General features: G+C 42.8%; 1 protein-coding gene across 1 annotated transcript in view; it reads right to left on the bottom strand.

The window, feature by feature from the left end:
- LOC130927904 (zinc finger protein OZF-like) overlaps positions 1 to 2,209 on the bottom strand; it is a 77,677-nt gene extending 75,468 nt beyond the window's left edge. The window contains exon 1 of the mRNA XM_057854018.1: positions 1,802 to 2,209. Within this exon, the coding sequence (XP_057710001.1) occupies positions 1,802 to 1,925 (124 nt within the window). The 5' untranslated portion in view covers positions 1,926 to 2,209. The remainder of the gene's footprint in view (positions 1 to 1,801) is intronic.
- Between the last annotated feature and the right edge of the window lie 9,979 nt (positions 2,210 to 12,188).

Raw genomic sequence — 12,188 nt, 5'->3', positions numbered from 1 at the left:
CTTAACCCCTAACAGAACCTCTTTGTCCTATTTAACTTCTTCACATCCACACACATCAGAAGCAGCTCAGCCGGTGTGTCAAGGCAATAGTACACATTACTTGTATTGCTGTATGGCTTGTATGTCACTGACAGCCTGTTTGTCTATCATAGTGAGCAAAGTGTAGCAACGCTTGGATGACACAGTTCAGAGGACCAGGACCCCAAACACCCTATCTGATGCAACCCTGGAGGTCCATAAGTACCTATCTGAACCAAACATCGACAGAATGAACAATCCATTAGTGAACTGGGAGACACATAAAAATACCTACCTAAATTTATAAACTGGCACTTGCGTTACTCAGCACCGCAGCTTCATCTGTGCCTTGTAAAAGAATATTTTCTAAAGCTGGTGAAATATTGTCCAAAAAAAAAAAGAAACCGTTTAAAGCCAGCCACTGTGGGAAAGCTATTATTTCTAAATAATAATGAATAACAAATTATGCTTAGCACTTGTTGTATTTTGTTCACATACTAAATTACTAACAAAAGTACATTCACATCTTTCTCTTAAACCTTTAATGCCTGCAATATGAAGCAATTGTCAGAGAATCACAAATTTTGAAAAATAAGGTATTAATGAAACCTTTTTTTCAGTTTTGAAAAAAAAAAAAAAAAGTGTAATAAGTGCTCTAATTAGAGATGTCCCGATCCGATATTTGGATGCCGGATGCTGATATTGTGAGCTTTGTATCGCAAATCGTATAATATCGTCAGGTAACAAGAGGTTCCCACTCTGACATCCTATGTTCTTAGATAGTTAAAATTGAGGTAAGGCATTTACTAGTAGTTTGTGAGGAAAATAAAAATTCAGAGATAGAGGTTGGGGTTACTGCCGTTTTTGTTAACTTTTATTTTGCAAATCATTGAAAAAATATAATTTTGAATGAAAATCCGTTTTTGTATGTGCTATAGAAATAACTGCCAAAACAGTTTTCTTTGCATTTCAGTAGTTTTAGGAGGATTAACCCCCCCACAAAATAAAATGAATACATAAATAAACACAATTTCTGGCTCAGTGGCGAACTTCACGTCGGAGAGTTCCGGTGTTCTGCCAAAATCTGCTACATCGGCGAAACGTCTACATTAGTCGAATTTGACACCCAAAGTACTACCGTGCGCGCTAAACTTGTTTTGTTTAGATGCATACAGGAATAACGTCCTAAACAATACCTGCAGAATATACTTAAATGTAGTTATATCAAATAAGGACGGTTTAAATACGCTACGTGACTAATGTGGTCAACTGCTTCAAAGCTAACACAACAAAAACACAATGGTTAAAAGTATGTGAGGGTAATACATGCAAAAGTATCTTTGAGGCAGTGAAAAGGTTCTAAATAACTAATAAAAACAACAATAGTGAGTACTTGCCGCTTCTAACCGATATACGCATGCGTGTGGATGCATGCGCAAGCGCGCTGAGCATTGTGTAGACGTTTCGGCACGTAGTAAGGAATGGCCGAACACCTGTAAGAAATTCTAGCCACTTTCACCCCTGGTTCTAAGTCAAATAAAATCAAATCAACTTTTATTTGTTTAGACTAAATCACAACAACAGTAATCTCAAGGAGAAAACAAAACATGTTTTAAAGTGCAGTAGCCCTACACTGGATTTCGATTTACTTGAGCATTGCTTTTTTTTCCCCCCAGGTAAGACTAATGCCCACCCAGACTTGGCATCCTGGTGACACCGCTGATTTCTAACAACCAGGATTTGTCTCCATGCGCAGTATACGTATCATTAAAAGTGAACCAACCTTCTAGTGTGTGAAGAACAGCCTTTGCGTGCATTATTCTGCACACAGTTGAGTCTTGGTGACGTGGGGGCTCCTCTTTTACCTCCCGGAACTTTACTGCAGCCGGTGTCGGGGTCCCGGACATTTTCTGAACGCTTGACGACGTGCCTTGCAGCTTTGATAGTGGTTGGCCAGCTAGGCTAGGCTAAAGTAAGTCGCAAACCTTCAACGAGTGCTGAGACTTGAAGACTGATGTTTGAGTCGGTAATGTGGCTAATGCCGGACACGTCGTCGAGGCTTCGGTTTAGTTAAGTGACTAAAATTAATGAAAAAACAAGACGCGCACAAAGAAAAAAAATGTTCCACCTTGGCCAGTCTTATCTTTTGCATTTCCGAAATTCCGACCAGGATTGCATGATGGGAAAGACGGTCTCGAGCCCAATCACACCGTAAAACCCGCCTAGTTCAAAAAAAAAAAAAAAAAAAAGAAAAATCCCAAATTGTAACTTCCCTTTCAAGATGGAAATGTTTCTCTTCTACAACTCAATCTATATTTTGACATGATAGGAAACCATCAATAGTGAGATCGAAGGGTTACCATTTCTCTTTTAAGGACCATGGGAGATGTAGTTCCTCACAGGAATCATTCACTGCGTTCAGCCACGCCCTCTGGCGGCCAATAGTGATGAAGTGGAACGATTGTACTTTTTTCATTTCAACAAATACAAAAAAATAATATCCGACGGTCTAATTATTCAGTATTCAACATCGAAATGACATGTTTGTCAATACAAATCACTGCCATTTCACCTCATTAGAGTGAAGATGCTGCTGGGAGCAATCGACGTAGATGAACTTCAAAATGTGGACATACAAGAACGGGTATGTGGGGGAACCGGACTTGGCTAGGACTCTAGCTAAAGTACTCTAATATAAATATAATGAAGCATTAAAAAGTACTCTGTTGTGGCTATATGACTGTTATTTAGCCTAGTTTCAAGTATTATTAAAAACATGTGACAGTGAGATACACATTTTATCTCTACTGTATATATGATCTGTATTTGTGAGTATTGGCAGGTGACAGGTGTTTTGATTTGTGATCTCGACTTTCCATGCTGTGACGGTATCACCCTCATCAAGGAGTAAGTCGAGTCAGCGCATGGCAAATTGTATACTTTATATTAAAATGTTTAATATATTTATATACTGTAGGTATTTTTTGTCACATATTTTTCATAATCAGTATTTAGTGTGCACTGAAGTGATAAACCTATATGCAGCCCTTAGTTTGGAGCATGATGGAAGTTTAAAACGAAACGAGAAACTGTAATAACTCTGGTAAAGAATCAAACAGCTGATGGTGCAAAGTAGACTACATCATCATAATCACAACATGTCAGATCCTGTAGGCTAAGGCAAAAGTTCAGTTTACTGGTGGACAACATTTTTATGTAGACATTGTAACAATGTTGGAATAACATTTCAAACTTTATTGGTAAAGAAAATAATTGACCAAATAATGGAAGTCAAAACACAAACATATAAATATGTACACATATATATATTCCCCTTTTATCATTTAAATGATTTTTATTTTTTAATCGATTTATAACATAATAATCATTTTGTTATTGATTCCCCAATTCTTTTAGCAAAGCAAAAGAAATTATTCTATAGGCAGGGGTGCACATAATTTTTTTGCCCAGGTTCTCAGAGGAGTACCTGGAGATGAGACTTTGTCCTCATTGAGCTTGAGAGCCGACCCGTCTGATGCGATAAATTTATGACAAGCTTTACTTAGAGCCAATTAACTTTAATTAATTATATTAACAATTAATGCTTGATTAACATCAACTGGCACAACAAAATTGCCATTACTTTGAAGTGAAATGTAAAGAAATAAAAAGCACCAATTCAAAATAAAGGGCATTATGCAACTCCCACATTAACTCCAAGCCTTTTTAAAAGTGGGATGTCCTCCTCATAAGACCTCATTGAACGTGCATGTTTAGCTTTGTAAAATGCGAACAAAGTCAGTGCATGTCGCTGTTCATTACCTTTATTCCGCCACTTGTCTATAGGGCGAGTGGGGTCCTGTTTGACATCGATAGTTTGCTTAATTGCCACATGCTCTCTGTTTTTTTCGTGCTTTTCAAAGTTTGGATGGCTGAAATTCTTTGACCCTACATAAAATGCGCTGCTCTTATCGGCGACATTGGGATTCTCACGGAACATTTTGTACCGCATTTCCATGCGACCTCCTGTAGCCACTTTTCAGCAAAAGTCCTTTTTTTCGGTAGCTCCGGTGACGTCTCTGTCGCCTGTCTGTCTTTTGACGGGGGTGGGGGAACACGGAAGTAATTACTCAGTGTGGCCTGCCTCTTCGACATTTTGAGAAGTTATTTTCTCGTGTCCGCCGCAAATACAGTGGTCAGCCAACGGTACGCAAAAGCGTATGGAAACCGTTGAGGGCCAGCGCATTTGTCTACGTTCAGTACGCATGCGCGCATGCGGACCACTTATGTGCACCCCTGTCTATAGGGATTCAATAGGCCAATCAATTTACATATTGTACATTTGGATTTTTTTTTTTCATCAAACACGAGTGTGAGGATCATTCAGGCTTGATCAGGCACATTCACGACAGTGCATGACCCCACAGTCCACACGAAGTCCCCCCGAACCATATGAAGAGTTTAATGGGGCAGTGCCCCCCTCTGGTGACCAAAAAATGTAATTGCATACAATTGACTTACCTAAATATTTATGTGAAATACTGACCGGTAAAATGTTGTCTATAAAAGCATTAAAGCAATACAACAAACAACAAAACTGAATGAAATGAAGTATTTGATCAGGGATCAAATTATTTCTCGAACAGACCATGTGACTAGCACCTGAGAGATGGTTCCTTGCTACGCCAAAACAACACCTGAGGAGGCGAGATACTGTTCCCTCCCCCATCTCCCCTTGGTCGGGTGGGTTCATCTCCAGCTCCGGTTGGTCGGCCAAAACCACCTTATTAGTCTTTATCCCGAAGTCGCAGAGGATCTTAGCCCTCTTTTTTCCACCACCTTGGGTGTAGAGTGTATAATATACAGCGGTACCTCGACATAAGATCGCTTTGACACACGATCTTTTCGACATCCGACGTAAAATTTTACATTTGTTTCTACAGCCAACAAAATGCTCACAATATGACGATTCATGACAGTGTCGCAATTTCATTGTTTTCCTGCAAGACAGACACATTTCTTGTGAGATAAATCAACGTGGGTTCCAAGAATGTTAAAACAAGTGGTGAAAAACGAAAAAAGCTTACCATTGAAATGAAGATGGAAATGATCGAGAAATATGAGCGTGGCGTGGGCGCTTGTGAACTGCTTGACAATACTGCTCCGACCTCCAGTCACAATTCTTTATTATTGTGGTACCGTCGCCAAATGAATCGCCAGCTTCGCCAGGTTTTTAATCATTTATTTCAGAACTTGTGCAACACAAAATGCCAACTTTCCGCCGCAGTTGATGCCAGCAACAACAGGAAGTTAAAAGAGAAAGTAAAATATCAACTGCACTCTTTCTCACTCTGTTGTCAGCCACACGGTTCATTCAGGTAGACCACGCAAAATACATCTGCCACATTAGAACTTGATTTGTTACATTTTTACAAGTATTATTATTTCTATTATTCTATTATTAAGTGGAAGACAAACATTATTCAAATTCATTATTATTGTGATGAATTTAAACTTTAGGTGGCATCGTACAAGAGAGTAGTCATATGGTGCGTCAATATCGATAGAATGCACTGCAGGGAAATTAACATTTAATCATGTTTCATCATACATCTTTTTTTTTTTTTGGTCCAATCTTTCAACATTTTGGTTGCCGACCCCTGGTTGAAGTGATGATTGCTTTCTTGTTCCTGAATAGCGTACCGCACAATTGATATTTTTAGACTGTGATGTTGCATTGTAAAGCGGAAGTGGGACATTATGAACGCACCCTCGCATACAAACCATTATATTTCTGGTAGTTTACTCGGGTAATCTTTCAAAAAACAAACATGCCGATCAAACACTGCTACTATGGAACTTGTAGAAACGACTCTAGACATTACAGCATATGAAGGATGTTTTCTTCATACGTTTCCCGAAACCAAAAACTCAAAATGGATCAATTTGCGTGGAGTTTTAACGCCAGCAAGGTGAAGCAATTCACATTTCATATGCAGTAAACATTTTGTTGGGAGGCATGTTCCTGCAGAGGACAAGGAGGTAAGCCATTTTGATCGGTTTTTTTTTAAACTTATTTTTAGTGTGGCTGACAATGAATGACCTGAAAAAAATATTAAAATGTATCTGACTGTCACTGTTACCTTTTGCGATCGCTACACAAAAATAGCAATGTAAATTGCCCCCAAGAACGGTCAGAGGGGTATGACAACCAGAGGATATAATTAATAAGAAAGACAGGGCATATGGTGGTAAAGGATAGATTGTTTAAACAGGAGAATGTCATTGTCAGTGGTGCAAGAAAAAGGTGTCCATAAAAAAGCTAAGGCTAACCTTAGGTCGGCTCGTTTCTTTTTTCCGTCTTTTTCAGCCCTCGACACTCAAGCCATCTCTTTAACTGAACATTTGTATATTTTTCCACATCTTTTCCAGTGATTTCGGCACCAGGGATATCATTTTCGCACAGAATTGGTAGGCTTCACTCTGTGAACGTCTACTTCGTACACTATTTCCATTAATTTCCTATTTGGGAAAAACGGGAGCATGTCCCCCCTTAGCAACGGTAGCTAACGTCATGAATATTAATGAGCAAAAGATACGTGTTGCTTGCTGTACGCCATTGTGTGTCGCCATCTTCTGTTCTGAACTTGTGAAAAGAGGAAGGAAGCCCTATGTTCACGGTGGCCTGTTCAATCACGTGGCATCTTTAAAGTGTGTATGACAAGACAATATTTTTAATAAGCATTATTAATAGAATTAAAATGATATTTTGAGACGATTCAATGAAATACAACAATGTGGCTAAGCGCAGATGACAAGAAATGCGTCTTTAAATTTTTCGTTTAGCTCCTCCTGTCGTTTTTATGCTCTGGCGCCTCCATCTTGGTATTGATGTTAGAGAATGAGGGAAATTTGCTCCCATTATTGCATTAGTTCCCTTTTCTCTACTTTCGACATATGAAAGTTTTAGAACTGTTTCATCATTTAAAGATAGATTCAAGTCAAGATTTTGCCGATTTAGAAGTATTTTAGATAAAAAGTTACTTAGGTTCGCTAGGAAGGTTCTCTACAACAGACCTGTCCTAAACAGTCTACTGCTATAAGATGGCGGCTATTTACTAATGCATCTAGTGCCGTGTCTGTCATTTTGCATCTAGTTATATCTATATACAGTATATTTGATATCTACCATGTCTACCATATCTACCATAACATGCGGGCGTAGTTTGTAGGCTATCGGCTACAACATGTATTGTTGGAGCTACCTAGCATCGCGTTTGCTCGGCGTCACAACTTTCTTGCCTCCTCCCCACTCCTGCTCTGCTCTGTCGTCTCGGTGAGTCCGTCTCCCTCAGACTTTTCGACCAATATAATAAGGCATAGCAACGCTTGCCTTTCCGTCCTCAGTAACGGTAACGGCGTTGCCAAGATGAGAAAAGTAATTAATTAGATTACCTACTACTGAAAAAAATAACGCCGTTAGTAACGCCGTTATATTGTAACGCCGTTATTAACAACACTGGCTATCACTATTATTATTATTATTATTATTTTGTAATTTTTTGTATTTATTAGATATATAATTTTTATTTTTATTATTATATTATTAACTCTGCTAGTACATTTAACTCTGACAAGGGTGCCTGTGTTCAACTCATTTATGTGGTGGTCCTAGCCCACACTCCCCTCTACTGGCTTTTATTGTTGTTACACTTCCTGTTTTTATGTGGCATGAGTTCAACCTTGGCAGGCTGGGTGTGGCAGACCTGGGAGTGCACCTGCAGCTCATCGCAATCAACACTGCTTATAAGGCGCGGCCTGGGCAGCAAGCAGGTGCCAGAATATTCCGTCAGTCTCCATTGGTACATTGGCCAACTATTACTGTAGTTTTTGATGATCGTTCATTAAACTCTTGACTAATCTTGTTTTTTTGCCATCAGGGCACCCACCCTCCAAGCCCTCGCAGCCACAGCCTGAACCTCAGCCTCAGCCACAGCCATAGCCATTGTTCAATAAAAACCCTTCACTCCACTTCTGTCTCCTGGTCGCACTTTGGTCCGCATCGACTTTTCCAACTTTGCCACAACATAATCATCTGGCCCAAATAAAAATGGACCAAGCGACCGCCGACTGCTTCCAAGAGACCCTCAGACACCAAGGACACATTCTAGGTAATCATGAACAAATGCTACGTAGCTTAGAAGAGACGCTGCAGACAGTTTCTTTGGACTTGAAGCAGGTCAGGACACAGCTCTCGCAATCCCCCACTTCCAGAGCCGGACCTAATTTGCCCGTGAGTAGTCCTACTGGTGGGCCATCACCCCCAATTCGGCCGGGCGTGTTTATACCGACTCCTGAGTGTTATTCTGGGGAGTTGGGCTCATGTAGTCGTTTTTTGCTTAATTGCAACCTAGTATTTAATCTACAGCCTTCCAGTTATGCCTCCGATGCTGCTAAGGTTGCTTTTTGTGTTAACCTCTTGAGGGGGAAGGCTGGTCAGTGGGCAACCACACTTTGGGAGAGGAATTCTCCGGTGCTGTGCTCTTTTGACGCTTTTTCTGGAGAACTACACAAGGTATTTGACCACCCTGTTCGTGGGAGAGAGGCCAGAAGCCTCCTGTTTTCCCTCCAGCAGGGTTCCCAATCAGTGGCGGACTTCTCGATTGCTTTTCGCATTTTTGCTGCGGAGAGTGGCTGGGGTGAGCAGGCTTTAATCTGTCTTTTCACGTAATTTGGCAGATGACTTAAAGGGCGAACTAGCAATACGGGATGAGCGTTCCACCCTGGAAGAGCTAATTTCCCTAGCAATAAAGATTAATAATCGCATCAGAATGCAAGAGGGAGAAAGCCATCAAGTCACGTCTGTTTCTGCCACTCATGTCACCCTCTGCCGATATTATCAAACCATCAGCCTTGTTTAAAAATTGAAAATATGCGAGTGAATCATTTTTTAAAGTTAGCCATATATATTTTGTAAAGCATATTTTAGGGGGAACATTTTGAAAAAAAACATGTCCAATATATGTATGATATGTATATATGTGTATAATATCTTTTTTCAATGCAAAAAAAAAAAAAAATATATATATATATATATATTTTTTTTTCCTTTTTCTTTTAATATCGCAATATAATATCGCAATATATTGCAACCCCCCCAAAAAATCGCAGCAATAGTTTTTTCCAATATCGTTCAGGCCTACTCTGGAGTAGGGGCTATTTTGTCCCAGCGAGATCCCACTACCCAGATATTGCATCCATGTGCTTTTTTTTCCCGGCGGTTGAGACCTGCCGAGAGAAATTATGATGTGGGTAACTAGGAATTGCTGGCGGTTGTTTTGGCCCTGCAGGAATGGCGTCACTGGCTGGAAGGTGCCAAGATCCCGTTCCTTATCTGGACGATCACAAAAACCTCTCCTACATCCAATCTGCACAACGTCTTAACCCCCGACAAGCCCGCTGGTTACTGTTCCTTTCCAGGTTTAATTTTTCATTGTCATATCGCCAAGGTTCACGCAATGGCAAGGCTGATGCACTATCATGGCTGCATTACTGTTCCTTTCCAGGTTTAATTTTTCGTTGTCATATCGCCAAGGTTCACGCAATGGCAAGGCTGATGCACTATCATGGCTGCATTCACCATGTCCAAGCTCTTTAGACCCCGGAACCATTCTTCCCTCATCCTGCGTGGTCGGCGCTGCCAGATGGGAGATTACATCAATGGTCAGGGAAGCTCAAAAAGCTGATCCAGATCTGGGAAACGGTCCCCCGAATCGCCTGTTTGTCCCATCTGTTGCATCTCAAGTCCTGGTATTCATAGGACCTTAGGTTTCCTCTGACAATCATTCTGGTGGCCAGGCATGGCCAAAGATGGCCGTGACTTTGTCAAAGCCTGCGCAATCTGTGCTCAAGGGAAGGCCTCCCATCAGCCTCCTGCTGGTTTGTTATGTCCCCTCCCTATTCCCAGTCGACCTTGGTCACAAATTGCAGTTGATTTCGTAACCTCCCTCTGCCTCCCTCTGAAGGTAAGTTATCCTTACAGTCATCAATCGTTTTTCCAAGTCTGTTCACCATGTTCCCCTTCCCAAACTACCATCTGCTCTTGAGACCGCCAACCTCTTGGTTAAGCACGTGTTCCGACTTCACGGCCTCCCTCTAGATATTGTTTCAGACCGTGGTCCTCAGTTCTCTTCACCGGTGTGGAAAGAGTTTTGCATGGTGGTGGGCGCGGCAGCCAGTCTTTCCTCGGGATACTATCCTCAGACCAAGAGGGCCAACCAAGACCTGGAAGCCGCCTTGCGCTGTGTCACTGGCCACAATCCAGTCTCCTGGAGCACTTTCCTTCCCTGGGTGGAGTATGCTCATAACTCACTCATCTGCTCAGCCACCGGTATGTCACCTTTCATGGCCTGTAATGGTTTTCAGCCTCCTTTGTTCCCAGAGCAGGAAAGGGAAGTAGCTGTCCCTGCAGTGAAGGACCACATCAGCAGGATTAGGGACATCTGGAGGACCGTAAGGGCTGCCCTCACTCGCACCGCCGAGAAAAACAAGAAGCTAGCCGATCCCCAGTTTACCAGCCCCTGAATACAAGGTCGGACAAGAGGTCTGGTTGTCTGCCCGGGACCTTCCCCTGCAGGTGGAGTCGCGCAAATTAGCCCCCCGGTTCGTGGGTCCTTACAAGATCACGAAAATCATTAACCCTTCCGCTGTTCGGTTGGACCTCCCAGCATCCCCCAATGACACAAAGCGACTGAAACCCCCTCTCTGCCTTGCACAGCCAAAAGACAGGGCTCACTGGCTAAAAGGCAGCACCATGGTGAGCCAAACCTCCTCAGATTCCTGCACTCATTCACGACTCATACTCCTAGCTAGCATCTCCCATGGTTTAGACGCCATGCCACTTCAGGTATTCGTCGATTCTGGTGCTGACAAGTTTTATGGACGAAGGTTTTTCGAAACAAGCTAAAATCCCTCTCGAACCCCTCAAGGCCCCCAAAGTGGTGGAAGCAGTGGATGGTAGAAAACTGTTTTCAGTCACTTATCGCACCGTCCCTCTCATGCTTAAGGTCTCTGGAAATCATCATGACTCAATACAATTATTATCTCCTCTCCAGTGGCACATGTCATCCTTGGTCTCCCCTGGCTCAAACTTCACAACCCAAACATCAACTGGACGATGGGGAAGATTGTGGGATGGAGCAATCGCTGCCACCTGGAGTGTCTTGGCTCAGCACATGCACCCGGCAGATCGGTCAAAGAGCCAGCCCATCTTCCAGAGCCTCCTGACATCTCCAACGTACCCCCCGAATATCATGGCTTGGCGACAGTGTTCAGCAAGCACCTCGCCCACACTCCGCCTCCCCATCGCCCCTATGATTGTGCTATTAATCTCTTGCCGGGGCACCGCTTCCAACAAGCAGACTCTACAACAGGGGTCAGCAACCCTGGTCCTCGAGTGCCACTATCCAGCTTGTTTTCCATGCCTCCCTCCTTTAACACACCTGGATCAAATAATCATGATCGTTATCAGGCTCCTGCAGAGCTTGCTGATGAGCTGATCATTTGATTCAGGTGTGTCAAAGGAGGGAGAGATGGAAAACAAGCTGGATAGTGGCACTCGAGGACCAGGGTTGCTGACCCCTGCTCTACAATATATCCGGTCCTGAAAGAGCAGCTATGGACGGGCAACCCACCTTTCATGTTTCCCTGCCCAAGCCTTTCTTCAAGTGACCCCTCCCCCACCCCTTCTTATCGACGGCCATCCCGCGTTTGCAGTCTCGAAGATTGTGGATGTTCTGCCTCGCGGCCGTGTATTCCAGTTTCTAGTTGACTGGGTGGGCTATGGACCTGAGGAGAGGTCGTGGATCTCCCGTGGTCTTATTTTGGACCTGGGAAGCCAGGCAGGCTGCCCGGTGGCGTCCGTTGAGGGGGGGGGGGTACTGTGGTTGTCCTAGCCCACACTCCCCTCTACTGGCTTTTATTGTTGTTACACTTCCTGTTTTATGTGGCATGAGTTCAACCTTGGCAGGCTGGGTGTGGCAGACCTGGGAGTGCATCTGCAGCTCATCGCAATCAACACTGCTTATAAGGCGCGGCCTGGGCAGCAAGCAGGTGCCAGATGATTCCGTCAGTCTCCATTGGTACATCGGCCAACTACTGTAGTTTTTGAT

This window comes from Corythoichthys intestinalis, chromosome 13 (genome assembly GCF_030265065.1).
Source record: "Corythoichthys intestinalis isolate RoL2023-P3 chromosome 13, ASM3026506v1, whole genome shotgun sequence".
Taxonomy (NCBI): Eukaryota; Metazoa; Chordata; class Actinopteri; order Syngnathiformes; family Syngnathidae; genus Corythoichthys; species Corythoichthys intestinalis.
Note: the sequence above shows the minus strand (reverse complement) of the source record. Positions and strands in the feature narration are given on the sequence as shown.